At 55.1% G+C, this 13,421-nt stretch overlaps 1 protein-coding gene across 1 annotated transcript; it reads left to right on the forward strand.

Moving 5' to 3' along the window:
- Nucleotides 1–11,930: 11,930 nt before the first annotated feature.
- Nucleotides 11,931–13,106, forward strand: Sox1 (SRY-box 1). The gene has a single exon (XM_028766270.1). It carries the CDS (start codon nucleotides 11,931–11,933, stop codon nucleotides 13,104–13,106), a length of 1,176 nt encoding a protein of 391 aa, XP_028622103.1.
- Nucleotides 13,107–13,421: the final 315 nt, after the last annotated feature.

A 13,421-nucleotide genomic window follows, 5' to 3' on the forward strand; every position in this document is an offset into this window, starting at 1 on the left:
CTCCGGAAGCGAGGGGAAACTGAAAGCCAGACTTGAGCGGTTGCAGCCAGGCTCCTTCTCAGAGGTTCTCTCCTGCGCTGTGCCCCGGGGCCGCGCGCCCTGCTTTGAGGTGGGCTGGTGGGCAGCTCCAGCCTTGCAGCAGAGGCCGGGGACAGGGACTCGCCAAAGAAGGGAATTACAGAGTGTTGGGAGGGTCCCCCCCGCTGCAGACCGGCTGGCGGTCACGCAGTGGCTACTGCCCCGAGAGCCCCGCCCCGCTGCCTCTCCCTGTGTGCACCCGGACAGACCCCTGTCTGAGAGACTTTTGTTTTCTTTTTCTCTTTCTTTTTTTTCTTTTCTCTTCTCTTCTCTTCTCTTCTTTTCTTTCTTCGTCTCTTTTTTTTAACCTGGAGAGCTTTGTGTTCACACACTAATCCTTAGACACTGTCTTTCGTTCGGTTGCTGCCCTTAGTAGAGGGAGCACTGGAGCGGGGGGTGGGGTTGAGGAACGCATCGTAGGACGGGGGATGGGGAGAACCTGCCCTCGCTGCTCCGGGGGAGGCCTGGCGCAGCGCCCACGTCCAAGGTGTCCCCTCGGTGAGACAACAAAGCTCCAGCCGCGAGCAGAGCCGACAAAACCCACTGCGAGGACGCGGTGGGGGCGGAGGGGGCACGCCGCTCAGATCCAGCGCAATGACCGCGCTAACTCAGGAGTGCGGGCGGGGGTGTCCCCCATGCAAGAGGTAGGGAAAGCCGGAAAGCCGCTCCAGGTGAAAGTCGCCGCCCGTGGGATGCCACAAGTGACTGCTGTCAGGGATGTGGGGGGGCGTGCGATCGCCTCTGGGGGAGGGGGATGGGTCCCTATGGTCCTAGGGTCCCGAACCTCTGCAGTTGGGCCAGCGGGAGGGGCGGTGGGCGCCGGCGAATGGGGAGCGGCGGGGACCCGGCTGGGGAGCGGTTAGAGGAGGGCGAGCGGCGGCTCCACCTCCCCGCTCGGCTCGGCGTCCCAGCTGCTCGCGAGGCAACGGCTCCCTTCTATTCACTGCCGAGCAGGAACAAAAACGCGGCTATTTATTAGAATACTTGTTTGGTATTGTTCAGTGCCACACAAAAGGCGCTTCATTATGTGGCGGGATCCCCCTTTTCCAGAGAGAAACAATAACCTGAAATTGTCTTGCGAGTCTTTTCTATCAATAATAAATTTCATTTTCTTGTCTCTCTCGCCTGCAGTGTGTGCGTCTGCGAGTGTGTGTGTGTGTGTGTGTGTGTGTGCCGAGCGAGGAGCAAGGAGCTTGTGCGAGCGAGTGTGCGAGCGGGGGTGCGCGTGTGAGTGTGCGTGCGCGTGGCGCGGGCGCCGTCGCCGCTTAGGAGCCTGGCCGGGCCGGGGTCCGCGGGCTTCAGCGCGTGCGCTCGGCCTGCGGGGAGCCCAGGTCCCACGCGGCTGGCAACCAGACAGGGCTGCGAAGGTGCAGGCCGGCCAAGCGCTGCGGACCCGGCGTGGCTTCAGGAAGAACTAACTGTAAGTGTGTCTCGAACTCGCGCGGGGGCTTCACCGGCCGAGCAGGGATCAGTGGCGGGAGAGGAGCGAGAATGGGCGCGGGTCTCCGTCGGTACTTTCCCGGGAGGATGTGCAGGGTGCTCTCGCAACCTTCTGGCCTCTATGGAGAGCGGCCCCGTAAGGGGGTGACATTCGCGAGCGGTCTCGCGGGTCCATTGGTCATTTTCTTATCTGTAAGTTCACTCCTCCCCGGGTCCTCAGCCTTTTGGATTGGCCACCGCCCAACGGGCCAACGCCATGCCTAGGTGTGCCGCCCTTAAAGACGGAGATGAAGGGAGGTCGGGCCTGTGGCTATGGGGGGCAAGATTTAGTGAGTGGCGGTACCCCTTCAGGTCGCCTGCCTCCGCCCCGCCCCCGGCCCTACCGGGGCCAGGCTGTGGGCTCTTCGCCACCACTCGAGGCGTCGTCGTCAAGAACTAAACCCAAGGGTTGAAATTACCTTCCAAAATTAACATGTTGAAGCGTGTGCCACTTAGTGAGAGGTGTTTTGGGCAAAGAATCAATTTAACTTTGACTGACCGACAGACTTGACTGTATTAATTCTGCTACCAAAAAAGAAAAAAAAATCAATCAGCCGGCAGCCCTCGACACGCAGCGTGCCTTTTGGACCGGGTGCCTGCCCAGCAGCCGCACTGGCGCGATGGAGGTCGCGCGTCGGCGAGAGGAGGACTCCCGGAGTCGGATCCTGAGTACTGCACGCCTGAAGGCCCGCCCTAGGTAGTGGCGACCCTGGCATAGAGGTCCAGTCTAGGTGGTGGCGTCCTCCCTCGTCAAGCGCACCATTCGGGGGTTTTTTGGTTAAACTTGTTGTGTACACTCAGAAATCTCTAGGCCACCGTTGACCACCCTCATCTGCCGCCTCTTTTACCTGGTTCGAGTAGCAGGCAGACGGAAGTAGTCAGCGACTTTCAGAGGTGAAATGGATTTTCGGCGTGGCCAGGAGCAAGGCGGACAGACACCACAGCAGCATCGACCTAGGCAGGGACCAGACAGGCCGCCTGCACTGGCAGGAAACAGGTGTTTGGAGGCGATAGAGGCCTCCAGTCAATTAACCCGTTAAAAGCCCGCTTTCTGCCATTGATTTCCTGCAGTGCGAAGGGGCCGGGCTTTCAGGATGCGCCTTTGTGAAAATCTAGGGTTGGAAGGGAGCTACATTCATCGCACCCTAATAGGTTCAGAGGAACCCCAGGAGCACTGCCTCCTCGGTGGCTTGGACTGAGGGTTTTCCCTCCCGCTGGAGCTGGAGAGAAGAGTCCGGCTTGGCACACACTAGTCTTCTCTCAGGCAGCTTGGCGGGTAGGTGTCGCTGCTAGGAAACACCCTCACTGGCCACAAACGTCCTTGGTGGCCACAGGCCCAGTAGAGCTAGGCCTGTCTGTGAGAGACTGACTGTGGTCAAGTTCAGGATTCTCAGGAAAAGGGGAAAGAGAATTGTCCCTCTCCTGGATTCTGCCAGGTTTCCTCGCCTAGGAGTTTTAGGGCAGAGCAAGGCAGGCCGTGTGGCACTACCTGAACAAGGACTCCCAAGGGAGATGTTTGGGTGCTCAGTGAAGTTGAACAGAAAGCCACCAGGTGGCTTCCTATTGGGTCCTACAATAGTGACTGAGCCTGGGAGTTAAAGACTGAGGGAGAGGGTGGAAAGGGGGACTGGGGTGGAGGGAAGTGGTCTCTCTGGAGAAACCCTCAGGTGGTCTGAGACGGTTTCCTGTCTCACCCACTCCTACCAGCTATGAGCCCAACCCTGCAGTTGGTCTACATACTCCATGTGGCTGACAAGAATCCCAGAGAAGGTGGCATGAGCTGTGTCCTGTCTGCTTTCCAGAAAAAAAAAAAAAGGCATACCTGGGCATTCTGAGTTATACCCACAATTTTAGATATCTGGGAGACCAAACAGATGGGGTTCCAACACCCCTCTCCTGCTGCCTGCTTGGATTCTTTGTCCTTCTGAAATCCAGAGTCAGTGTTTGACCCAGAAGTAGTCCGACTCTGAGGGAGAGATGAGGCTCTTCTGGGAGACAGTACGGGGTGCTGATCGGAGCCCTTAGCCTATTTTATAGAAAAAAAAAATGCCTTTTTAACCTTCACTCCTAAGTTAGTACTCAAAGGCTACACAAAGACCATACACGTCTTACACTTATCTATCTATCTATCCATCTATCTTTATCTCCATCTCTCTCTCTGTCTCTCTCCACGTGTGTCTCTGTACGTGTCTTTCTCTGTGTGTCCCTCCAGTCCTCTCCTCCCTTCTCCTCTCCGCCCTCTTTCTCTGGACCTCTTTCTCAGAAATGTCCTGAAGGGCATCTGAGCCCTGGAAGGTAGCTATGATCCTTCTCAACCCTCCTGTACATAGTGTGCTGCTCCCAAAGGCTCCTGTGCACAAGCAGTCGTCAACAGGCCTCTCTCCCCAGGGAAATCTGATTCCTGCCGCTGGACCAGCTGCTTTGTATCTTTGCAAGGGGAAGATGAATGGCGTTCAGATGGGGCCAAGGGGTCCTCCATTAGCCCCTCATAGAGCCTTAAAGCCCTTCCCACAGCCTGGAGATATTCACAGACCTACTTTTCCCGTTAGCTACTTTCTGAAGTAAAGCAAGGCACATGACTGAAAGGGCTTGAAATTGTGTCAGAGTGATGTTTTAATCTCATTGAAAAGTGTATTAAAGGACAAGATGTGATTTGTGTGCGCTGCTCCGATGAAAGGCAAGATTGGAGTGGATGGGTTTTCACTGGCGTGAACCTCCTGCCATGTTTATATTGCAGCCTGTGTAGCTAATCTAATTTGCAATAACTGGGATGGCCTGTAAGGGGGGGAAAGCATCTCTAGTTTCACTTTATTCCTCTTCATATAGAAATTCCTCATGACTTGTCTCCTCTCTTGAGCGATGCCTTTTCTATTTGGGGGCCAAATGAAGAGGATGTGAGAGAGAGTGGCACATACTCCAAATGTGGCTTCCTGCACACATCCCTGGTCATGGACATCCTTGGGCCTGAAGGGCCATGGTACAGAACTGAAACATTGTTTCAGGCAGAATGGGAAGGTTACCATTGCCACCTCTAGTATGCCCCAGCTCACCTTGCCCTCCAGGCTTGTCTGCTTAGCCCAGAGAGTCTTGCTGCTAAATGTTTCTTTGAGAATGTCCCTTAATCACACACTTTCTATTCTTCCATGTTTACCCTCTGCAAATTTTGATTTGAGCATTTGTGCAGCTCAACTGTTCAGAAAAGTTTGATCTTGTGCACACGCTTTCTTTGGTCTTAGGGGAAAGCCCAGCCCTCCCCCCCTCCCCTGGGAGGAGAGCTCTGAATCCGTATCATCACATCTAACTTAACCAGCATTCTTTATCAGGAAGACACAACATGCATTGGAAAATTACAACTTTTGCACAATGTAAAAAAGGTGTATTCAAACTGTTAATTACGGGGGGTTGAGTAAATGAAACTTTCACGGTGACCCATTTAATTTTGCAGTAATTGCTGACAAAATAAGACACGGATGAATCACAATACAGTATATTTATCTTGAAGGAGAATATTGTGCTGATGTAGTTAAACCAAAGACTAAGAGAAAAATTTAAGAACGGCGGCAGAAAATTTTAAAGTACATAAAAAACCTCACCCTGAAAACATCTGGGTTAAAACCGCAGTAAGCATAGCTTCCGTGCGTGGCTTTTCTGAAAAGCGCAACCAAATTACAGAGAGGACTCTTCTCAAAACCAGGAGGCTCACCGTGAGCCCTCTTCTCCGGCAGGGTCAGATTCTGACTCCCAGCCTTGAGAACAAATTTGAGTGTATTAGAAATCTAGAGGCAAAAGAAGATAGGAAAGAAATTTCCAGCCCAAGCAGAATGCTGTATCTGTCAGATGCCGGATAGAGCCTGATGGCAAGCTGACCCTCAAACAGTGTCTCTAGCCCAGGCCCTACTTGGCAGAGAGAATGGGAAGCAAAAGGAGGGGTCACTCGTGCCCCTGGCACAATTTGCTTCGCAGGCAAGTGCAAACGGATTTTTGCTTCCCGGTTCTTTTGCAGGAAGGGAAGCGGGCCCACACCCTCTAATTGTTAACCTGCTCCTTTCACCCAAGGCCAAGTAATGGCTCAGCCAAGGGCTGGGGGGGCGCGGGGGGGAGACATTGGGCACAAGCCTGGTCACCCACTAGAGTTGCCCTTTTTCGATCAGCATGGACACCAGAGTGTGAACACTCTCGGGTGCCACTAGCGCCCGGCGCGCCCAGGGTACCTGCGGAGGGTAGAGCTGCTTTCTGCCCAGTGTGAGTGCCAGGGGCTGCTGTGGACGCCCAGCCGGCACTCGCGATGGGTGGGAGCCCAGGCAGCGCTCGCCTTCTCAAAGGCCTTTGGATGGAAAGGCGTAGCGGCTGCTGGAGGCTCAGCCCTCCTGCAGGCGTGAGTTGGGGCGGAGTAGATAGATTCGGAATCTGGTGCCCAGGTATACCGCAAAGCAGGCCTGCTGAAATTCTTGTCAGAAAATTTCACGCGGCAGAAGCGGGCGCTCGGTTCCAACCCCGCGAGGCCTGGCACCCGGCGGCGGCCCAGCCTCGCTGGCATCTCAGTCGCCACTTTCCCTAGTACCCGCAGCTCCGGGGGAGAGAGGGCTCGATGCCCCCTTGGGTTCCAGGCTTTCCTCCTCTCTTTCATTCATAAACCTGGTGGCTACACACGCAGCTTGAATATTGACGTCTCTCCCCCGACTGCTCCGCCGTTAACCCAATTACAGAATTCATCAAGAACTGTGTTGAATTATCTCTTTCCATACAGTATCAGCATTAGCCTAATTAAAAGCTATAATGTCTGATATAATGATTAAATCGTTAGCTCTGCTGTAGGGAAGCAATATTTTGTTTTCCCTTCAATTAGAAGCTGATTGAGGTTTTCAGAGCAGGTCAGCTGTGAAATTTGAATTATATGTGTGAGTACTGCTCACAGGGTGAGCCCCTACTCGAAGCTCCCAGAGATTCTCCGAATGTTTCCACCCAGAGAGCCGGGAGGCAGGCACGCACACATAGTGCAGCTCCGGATTGTGTGTGCCCGTTGCCACGAGGATGGCTGGAACCGGAGCCTGACAGCCTAGACGAGAGGACTTTATTTTCCCACGGGTGCTGTTACAAGCGGCTCTCTAAACTCAAAGGAGAGGAGTTTTTGCTTTCAAGCTGAGAGCGGCTTAGGAGAGATGGGTTCTACAGGATGCTGGTAAAGACACTAATTGCCCAAAGTTCCTTATTTGAGAGTGCTTCTCTTCCTTCGTGTCCACTCTCGATATTCCTCCTTTTCCGTTTTTGTTTTTTCCCCGCCTTTAAACAAACCAGCAACAACAAACTAACCACACAGCTTTGAATTTGGTTCCTTTTGGTGTTTGGGAAGACCCCCTCCCCAAGTTAGCCCAGGCTGGGCCCCAGGAGATCGGCTGAGAAGACTTGGAGACGACCCAGGACAAAAGATGCCCGCTTAGAGACCGGGGTCAGAGGCACAAGCTGAAAAAGCAAACACCGAACTGCGGGCCGCCAACCCTCCAGTGACGCTGTGATGGCAGTAGTTGGGCGAGGGGCGCCTCCGCCACACAGGTGACAGCCCGAGGTGGCTCCGCGAGGACAGAGAGGATGGTGGCGGCCAGCAGACGGCGATCGCGGCCCGCGCCGCAGCAGGGTCCGTACTGACAGGCCTAGGGCCTTCGGGTCCAGTGAGCATCCCTCCACTCCCTGCAGCAGGTCCCAGGACAGGGAATCGCAGCCTCTAGGTCCGCCCCTCTCGGATGCGCTCTGCTTCCATCCCGCCCTGAATCTGCGCCTCCTGTTGGCCGAGGTGACCTCAGAGACGTCTTCCGATGTGCTTTATCTCTCGCTTAAGCTTTCTTTGCCGCTTCCTCCTCCTGCTGCCAAACTCTTTCTCCTTCCACGGTCCCGCCATAAACTCCCGGTTCGCTAAAGATCTTTCTTCAACTATTCTCTCAGCCCTTTGAGTGTACATCAGAGCCTGGGAATCTTTGCCCCGGGGAGCTCCCAGGAGGCACCTCCATGTATCCTCTGTCCTCCAAGTGCCCCACCAGCCTTTAGAGACTCTTCTGAGTATGGCCAGGAGATTGTCATCAGGGCAGATAATCTGAACCCCCTCTATGAAATAATTTCTAGTCTGGCATGGTCCTTAAGAACCTCAATGTACCAAACTTGTTCGGAGCCTGAAAGACTAATACTGAGCTTAAAAACCTGCATATGGATCTATCAGAGCCAGCCTTCAAAAAGAGGAACAAGGGCTTCTGTCCACAGGGGCCCTCTCTGTCTCATGAGCACAAAGACCTGTGTAAAGGAGCGAAAGCATTGGTTATTCTGTGTCAGGGATTCGAGTCGCACATATTTAAAACCCAGGTCTTGGTTTATTTGAAAGTCAAGACTTTTGTGCAAGAGCTTAGACACATAATTTCATATATACAAGCCTTCATAATTTGTCTATGAGCATTTACATACATAAGCACTCATACACTCATACCTGCACACACAACAATTTCCTCTAGCAATGAGCTGACTTGAATTTTCGAAGGATTGTAACCATAGGCTGAATAAAAAACTTAGTCACTTTGTAAAGTCGGTCTTTGGCCTTCTGAGCAATGGCACGGTGAGGCTGCTGAGTTGCTGAGAGAACAAAGATTGGTCAGTCAACAGTGAAACTAATCCTTTGCCTTGCGTTCTGAACTTTTTTTTTTTTTTTTTTTTTAGTTTTACTTGGATGCAGTACAGTTTTCAAATCCTAAAGAATATAGTTTTTAGGACAGCATTAGGCTGGAAGGCAGTCCCACCCAGCCAGTGGGGGGGTGGGGTGGGAAGCAGAGGGAGTGTTTATCAAACTGGTTGTAGACTGTTCTCTTTGTGTGTATGAAGAGCCATTGGGGAAGACAGCATAGGAGTGAGAAACGGAGGGAGGCTTCCAGAAGTTGTCACTGACAGGACTCACTGTTCATACCAGGATGGAAGGCACAAGGAAGTCTGGCTCACCATGCCTACCACTGCTTAGTTGGAGCAGACCGCAACCACCAATCTTCTGTCACTTGGCAACAGGTTACACCTGCATCTTTGATTTCATACTTCTGCAGGTGGACCCCCTGGGTTTGCACCGGCTTGGACTTGCTTCTGCATAGTAGCTCCCAGAATGACAAGCACCAGCATGGCAGGATGCAATGAGACGCCATTTACCTACTATTTAGATGTTCGGGAAAGCAAGAGTAACATCCTATTTGGAAACAATGTTCAGAGCTATGGTAGGAAGAAATGAGGCCACTTCAAAGTCACCTATCCAAGTTTCTTAAAGCAGAAAGCATTCCTGCAAAGCTCACTGGAGTGCAGGGTGTTTATAAAATAAATTGCCCCATTGATATGGAAAATAATGTGCCAAGCTTGATTTATACAAAGCGTTTTCAGGGGGTCTTTGGCTATTTAGTTTAAAATCTAAATTGAAAAGCACGGGAAAGAAATCTTTCAATTGCTAAGTGGATAATATAGTTTATAATTTGTAAACCGTTTCCTTTATTTCAGTCTTGCTGACTCCTCCTAACACAGTGGATCTCTCTGCACACCCATCACCTCCTAAGTTATCCAAGGAAAATGGTCCTACGGCATTCTTAAACAATAGTTCTATTCGTTCTGTTCATTTACAATGTAACTGATATTTGTAGGTAGTTCATGAAACAAATCAAAAGATTTAAAAAACTTGATGGCTGAAATAAGAAGGTAGCTGAAAACCAAGTTTATAACCTAGGTGTTTATAAGAATGTGAACCGATGTTTCCTTTCGAGCATAATTCTATATTATTTGATGAGTTTACTAGTAAGTACTGAATGGTCTGAAACGAAAGCTCAATCGGCAGAGGGATGGATTTGCTGCCGCACTGTGCTGAGATAATAAAATAAAATAAAATAAAATAAAATAAACCCCTGCAATAATCATAGGACGGGAGCAACAGGGTCAGGAAATTCACACCCTCAGATATTTTTGTTAATAGGAGGAAAAAAGAACTGTCACATGTTCAGCGTCCAACATACTGGAACACCGTACTCTTGCTATTATCCGGGTTATCTCCGTCATCAGAAGAGCCTCTGGATTACACGCAAGGCGGTCTGCAGGCATCTGACTAGGCTTTCTTTACCCACCAGCAGTCTCCTGAGGCGCCTACAACTTAGAGTAGAAACTCACCCTCTATCCCCCTCCCCTCCCCACCCCGCCCCAGGACATCTGAAGAACTTGTAGACTCTAAGGGTCTTTCTGGAAGAAGGCTTTACATCAACTCTCCATTTTTCTTTTCTTTTTTTCTTTTTTCTTTTTTTTTTTTTTGACATGGTGGTCTGACCCCAAGTAGCCTGGGGTGGAGTTGGAAATCTCTTGTACATCCCGGAATCATACTTTTCTGAGATTCATGGATTACAGCCGTTTGTGTATGCCTTGATCATCCCCAGAACTGGCCTTTCCTTTTCACAACATAGGAAGAAACAACAAAACACAAACAAACAAACAAACAAACAAAAGGCGGCCCTGTCATCTGACCAGGAAGCACCACTTTCCAATTCCGTTTCAGCACCGGCACCCCACCCCCACCCCCGCAACCCCGAGTTCACACGGTTTTCAAAATCCTTTGGCAAACAATTTCTAGGAGAATCGCTTCAGAAAAAGCATAGGCTAGGTAGGTATTCTTTTGCTGTTTCAGCAAACTTTTTTGGCTGTCGGAGTAACTAGATTCCAAATAGATCTTGGTTTTGACCTTCGCAGAAATTCAAGAGGATAGAGAGTAAATTGGGACCTGACTATAATACTCCGCTCCATTAAAAGACACCCCCTCCATTCCCCCAAGAAAGTTCAGAGTAGATAAGGGAGCTAGAAGCGCTGCACAACACAAAAACCGCCGCACCTCCTGCCACAGAGACCCGAATTATAGATCCCGAATCTGTAAAGGCCTTTGCAGGCTCTGAGAATGCACTAAACGCCGGGGGTGGAAGAGGCTGAGCGGCCCGGCTTGGCCTGAAACCCAGCAGAGGTACTTTGGGCCTAAGCTCCCCCTGGGAGGATCTCCCCCGCACCGCTGTTAGTCTGCACTCCCGGCTGAGCTGAGTGCAAAGTGAGGCCTCTAGCTCCAACTTTCCCCCTTCTCAGCGGGCGCAGAGTTGGCTGGCTGGGGACAGGGGAGGAGCTGGGTCTCCAATGAGCGCATTTAAACACGACCCGAGGCTGTATTTCCCCCCTCCTCCCCTCTTCCTCTCCCTCCTCCCCGACAGCGAATCTTTCTTCCTCTTGGTTTTCAACCCAATCGTTAATCATTCGGAGCGCGCAGGCGGGGAGAGGCGAAGGGGGCGAGCTCCGGGTTCGCCGCCGTCGCCGCGGCGCGCGCGCGCTCAGGAAGCAGTGTGGCTGTGACCCCGCCCCCCCGCGCCCCCTTTTCCCCCTCCTTCCTGCCCTTGCTCCCCCCCACACATACACCCCGCTCTCTCCTCCTCCACCTCCTTGCTCCGCCGCCCGCGCCCAGTGTATCTACTCCCTCCCCACGTCACTCGCCAGCGCGCCATGCAAATCACCGCCGCCGCCGGCTCCCATTGGCCGCGGCGCGCTCATTTAATGGCAGCCCGGGCCCGGCGTATGGCTGCTGGGCCCCCCGCGCCACCGGCCCCGCGTGCGCCTCCGCTCCGAGCGCACGGCCTCGGGCAGGCAGCGGACAGCTTGTCCTGGGCACAGCGGCCCGGCTCTCTGGCTCTCTGCTCGCGTTGGCACTCCCACCGCTGTCCCTAACCCCCCTCCCTGGCTGCACCGCGATCGCCCCCTCCGAACCCCCCCCCTCCGAGTCCCCCTCAGCGCCTGGCTCCCCCTAGGCACCTGGGACCAGCACATGCCCAGCGCACGCGGCGCACCGCCTTGCTAGAAGTTGCGGCCCCAGAGTTGGAAGCGGCCAAGGAAGCCAGCACAGGAAGGAGACTTCGAGCCGCCAAGAGGAGGCAGCAAGCCCCGCATCGGCCCCGGGGGCACCGCTTCAGACCCAGAAAGTGGAGCCTCAACTTGGCCACGACTGCACCTGTCTGCACAGCTCAGCCTTGAGCGACCGGACTGCGGCAGCGGCAACGGTGACAATCATCCTGGCCATTGGCCTCTTTGGCAAGTGGTTTGTGCACCCGGAGAAACTTTCCACCTGCGAGCTGGACCCGCGCTAAGTGCGTGTGCTTTTGCCTCTTTTTTGTTGTTGTTCTTGTTGTTGTTGTTGTTGTCGTTGTGGCCTCCACCCAACCCCCTTCTCTCTGCTAGGCACCCACCCCACCCCCAGTCTCTCTGGGCTGATCCTCTCTCCACCCACCCACCCCCACCCGGCCGTCTATGCTCAAGGCCCTCTCTTTGCGGTACCGGTGAACCCGCTAGCCGCCCAGATGTACAGCATGATGATGGAGACCGACCTGCATTCGCCCGGCGGCGCCCAGGCACCCACGAACCTCTCGGGCCCGGCCGGGGCGGGCGGGGGCGGCGGTGGGGGCGGGGGCGGCGGCGGCGGCGGGGGCACCAAGGCCAACCAGGATCGGGTCAAGCGGCCCATGAACGCCTTCATGGTGTGGTCCCGCGGACAGCGGCGCAAGATGGCCCAGGAGAACCCCAAGATGCACAACTCGGAGATCAGCAAGCGCCTGGGGGCCGAGTGGAAGGTCATGTCCGAGGCCGAGAAGCGGCCGTTCATCGACGAGGCCAAGAGACTGCGCGCGCTGCACATGAAGGAGCACCCGGATTACAAGTACCGGCCGCGCCGCAAGACCAAGACCCTGCTGAAGAAGGACAAGTACTCGCTGGCCGGCGGGCTGCTGGCGGCCGGTGCAGGTGGCGGCGGCGCGGCCGTGGCCATGGGCGTGGGCGTGGGCGTCGGGGCGGCGGCCGTGGGCCAGCGCCTGGAGAGCCCCGGCGGCGCGGCGGGAGGAGGCTACGCGCATGTCAACGGCTGGGCTAACGGCGCCTACCCCGGCTCGGTGGCCGCGGCGGCAGCGGCCGCGGCCATGATGCAGGAGGCACAGCTGGCCTACGGGCAGCACCCAGGCGCGGGCGGCGCGCACCCGCACGCGCACCCGGCGCACCCGCACCCGCACCATCCGCACGCGCATCCTCACAACCCGCAGCCCATGCACCGCTACGACATGGGCGCGCTGCAGTACAGCCCCATCTCCAACTCTCAGGGCTACATGAGCGCGTCGCCTTCGGGCTACGGCGGCATCCCTTACGGTGCCGCGGCAGCCGCCGCCGCCGCCGCGGGCGGCGCGCACCAGAACTCGGCGGTAGCGGCCGCGGCGGCGGCGGCGGCCGCGTCGTCGGGTGCCCTGGGCGCCCTCGGTTCTCTGGTCAAGTCCGAGCCGAGCGGCAGTCCGCCGGCCCCGGCTCACTCGCGGGCGCCGTGTCCCGGGGACCTGCGCGAGATGATCAGCATGTACCTGCCCGCCGGCGAGGGAGGCGATCCGGCAGCGGCTGCGGCTGCCGCGGCCCAGAGCCGGCTGCACTCGCTGCCACAGCACTACCAGGGCGCGGGCGCGGGCGTCAACGGCACGGTGCCCCTGACTCACATCTAGCGCCGCGGGGACGCCGGGGACACTGCGGCTCAAGGCCGGCGCCCCGGCGACGAAGAGCGTGAGGCCTGCGCCCTCGCCTCCAGAGCCCGACTGTGTACAGACGACCCCGAGCTCCGGTAAAAAGACCGCTCCGGAGAGCGGAGCGCCAGGTGACTTCTGCCCCCATCACCTTTCCCGGGACTCCGAGGCGCTGACACCAAACTGGCCTCTTAGACTGAACTTTGTGTTTTCACGAGACCTTTTGTACAGTATTTATCGTCCGCAGAGGAGGCACACAGCGTTTTCTCGGCTCGGGAGGACAAAAGACAAAAAAAA

Source organism: Grammomys surdaster, unplaced genomic scaffold (genome assembly GCF_004785775.1).
Source record: "Grammomys surdaster isolate TR1022 unplaced genomic scaffold, NIH_TR_1.0 167, whole genome shotgun sequence".
Taxonomy (NCBI): Eukaryota; Metazoa; Chordata; class Mammalia; order Rodentia; family Muridae; genus Grammomys; species Grammomys surdaster.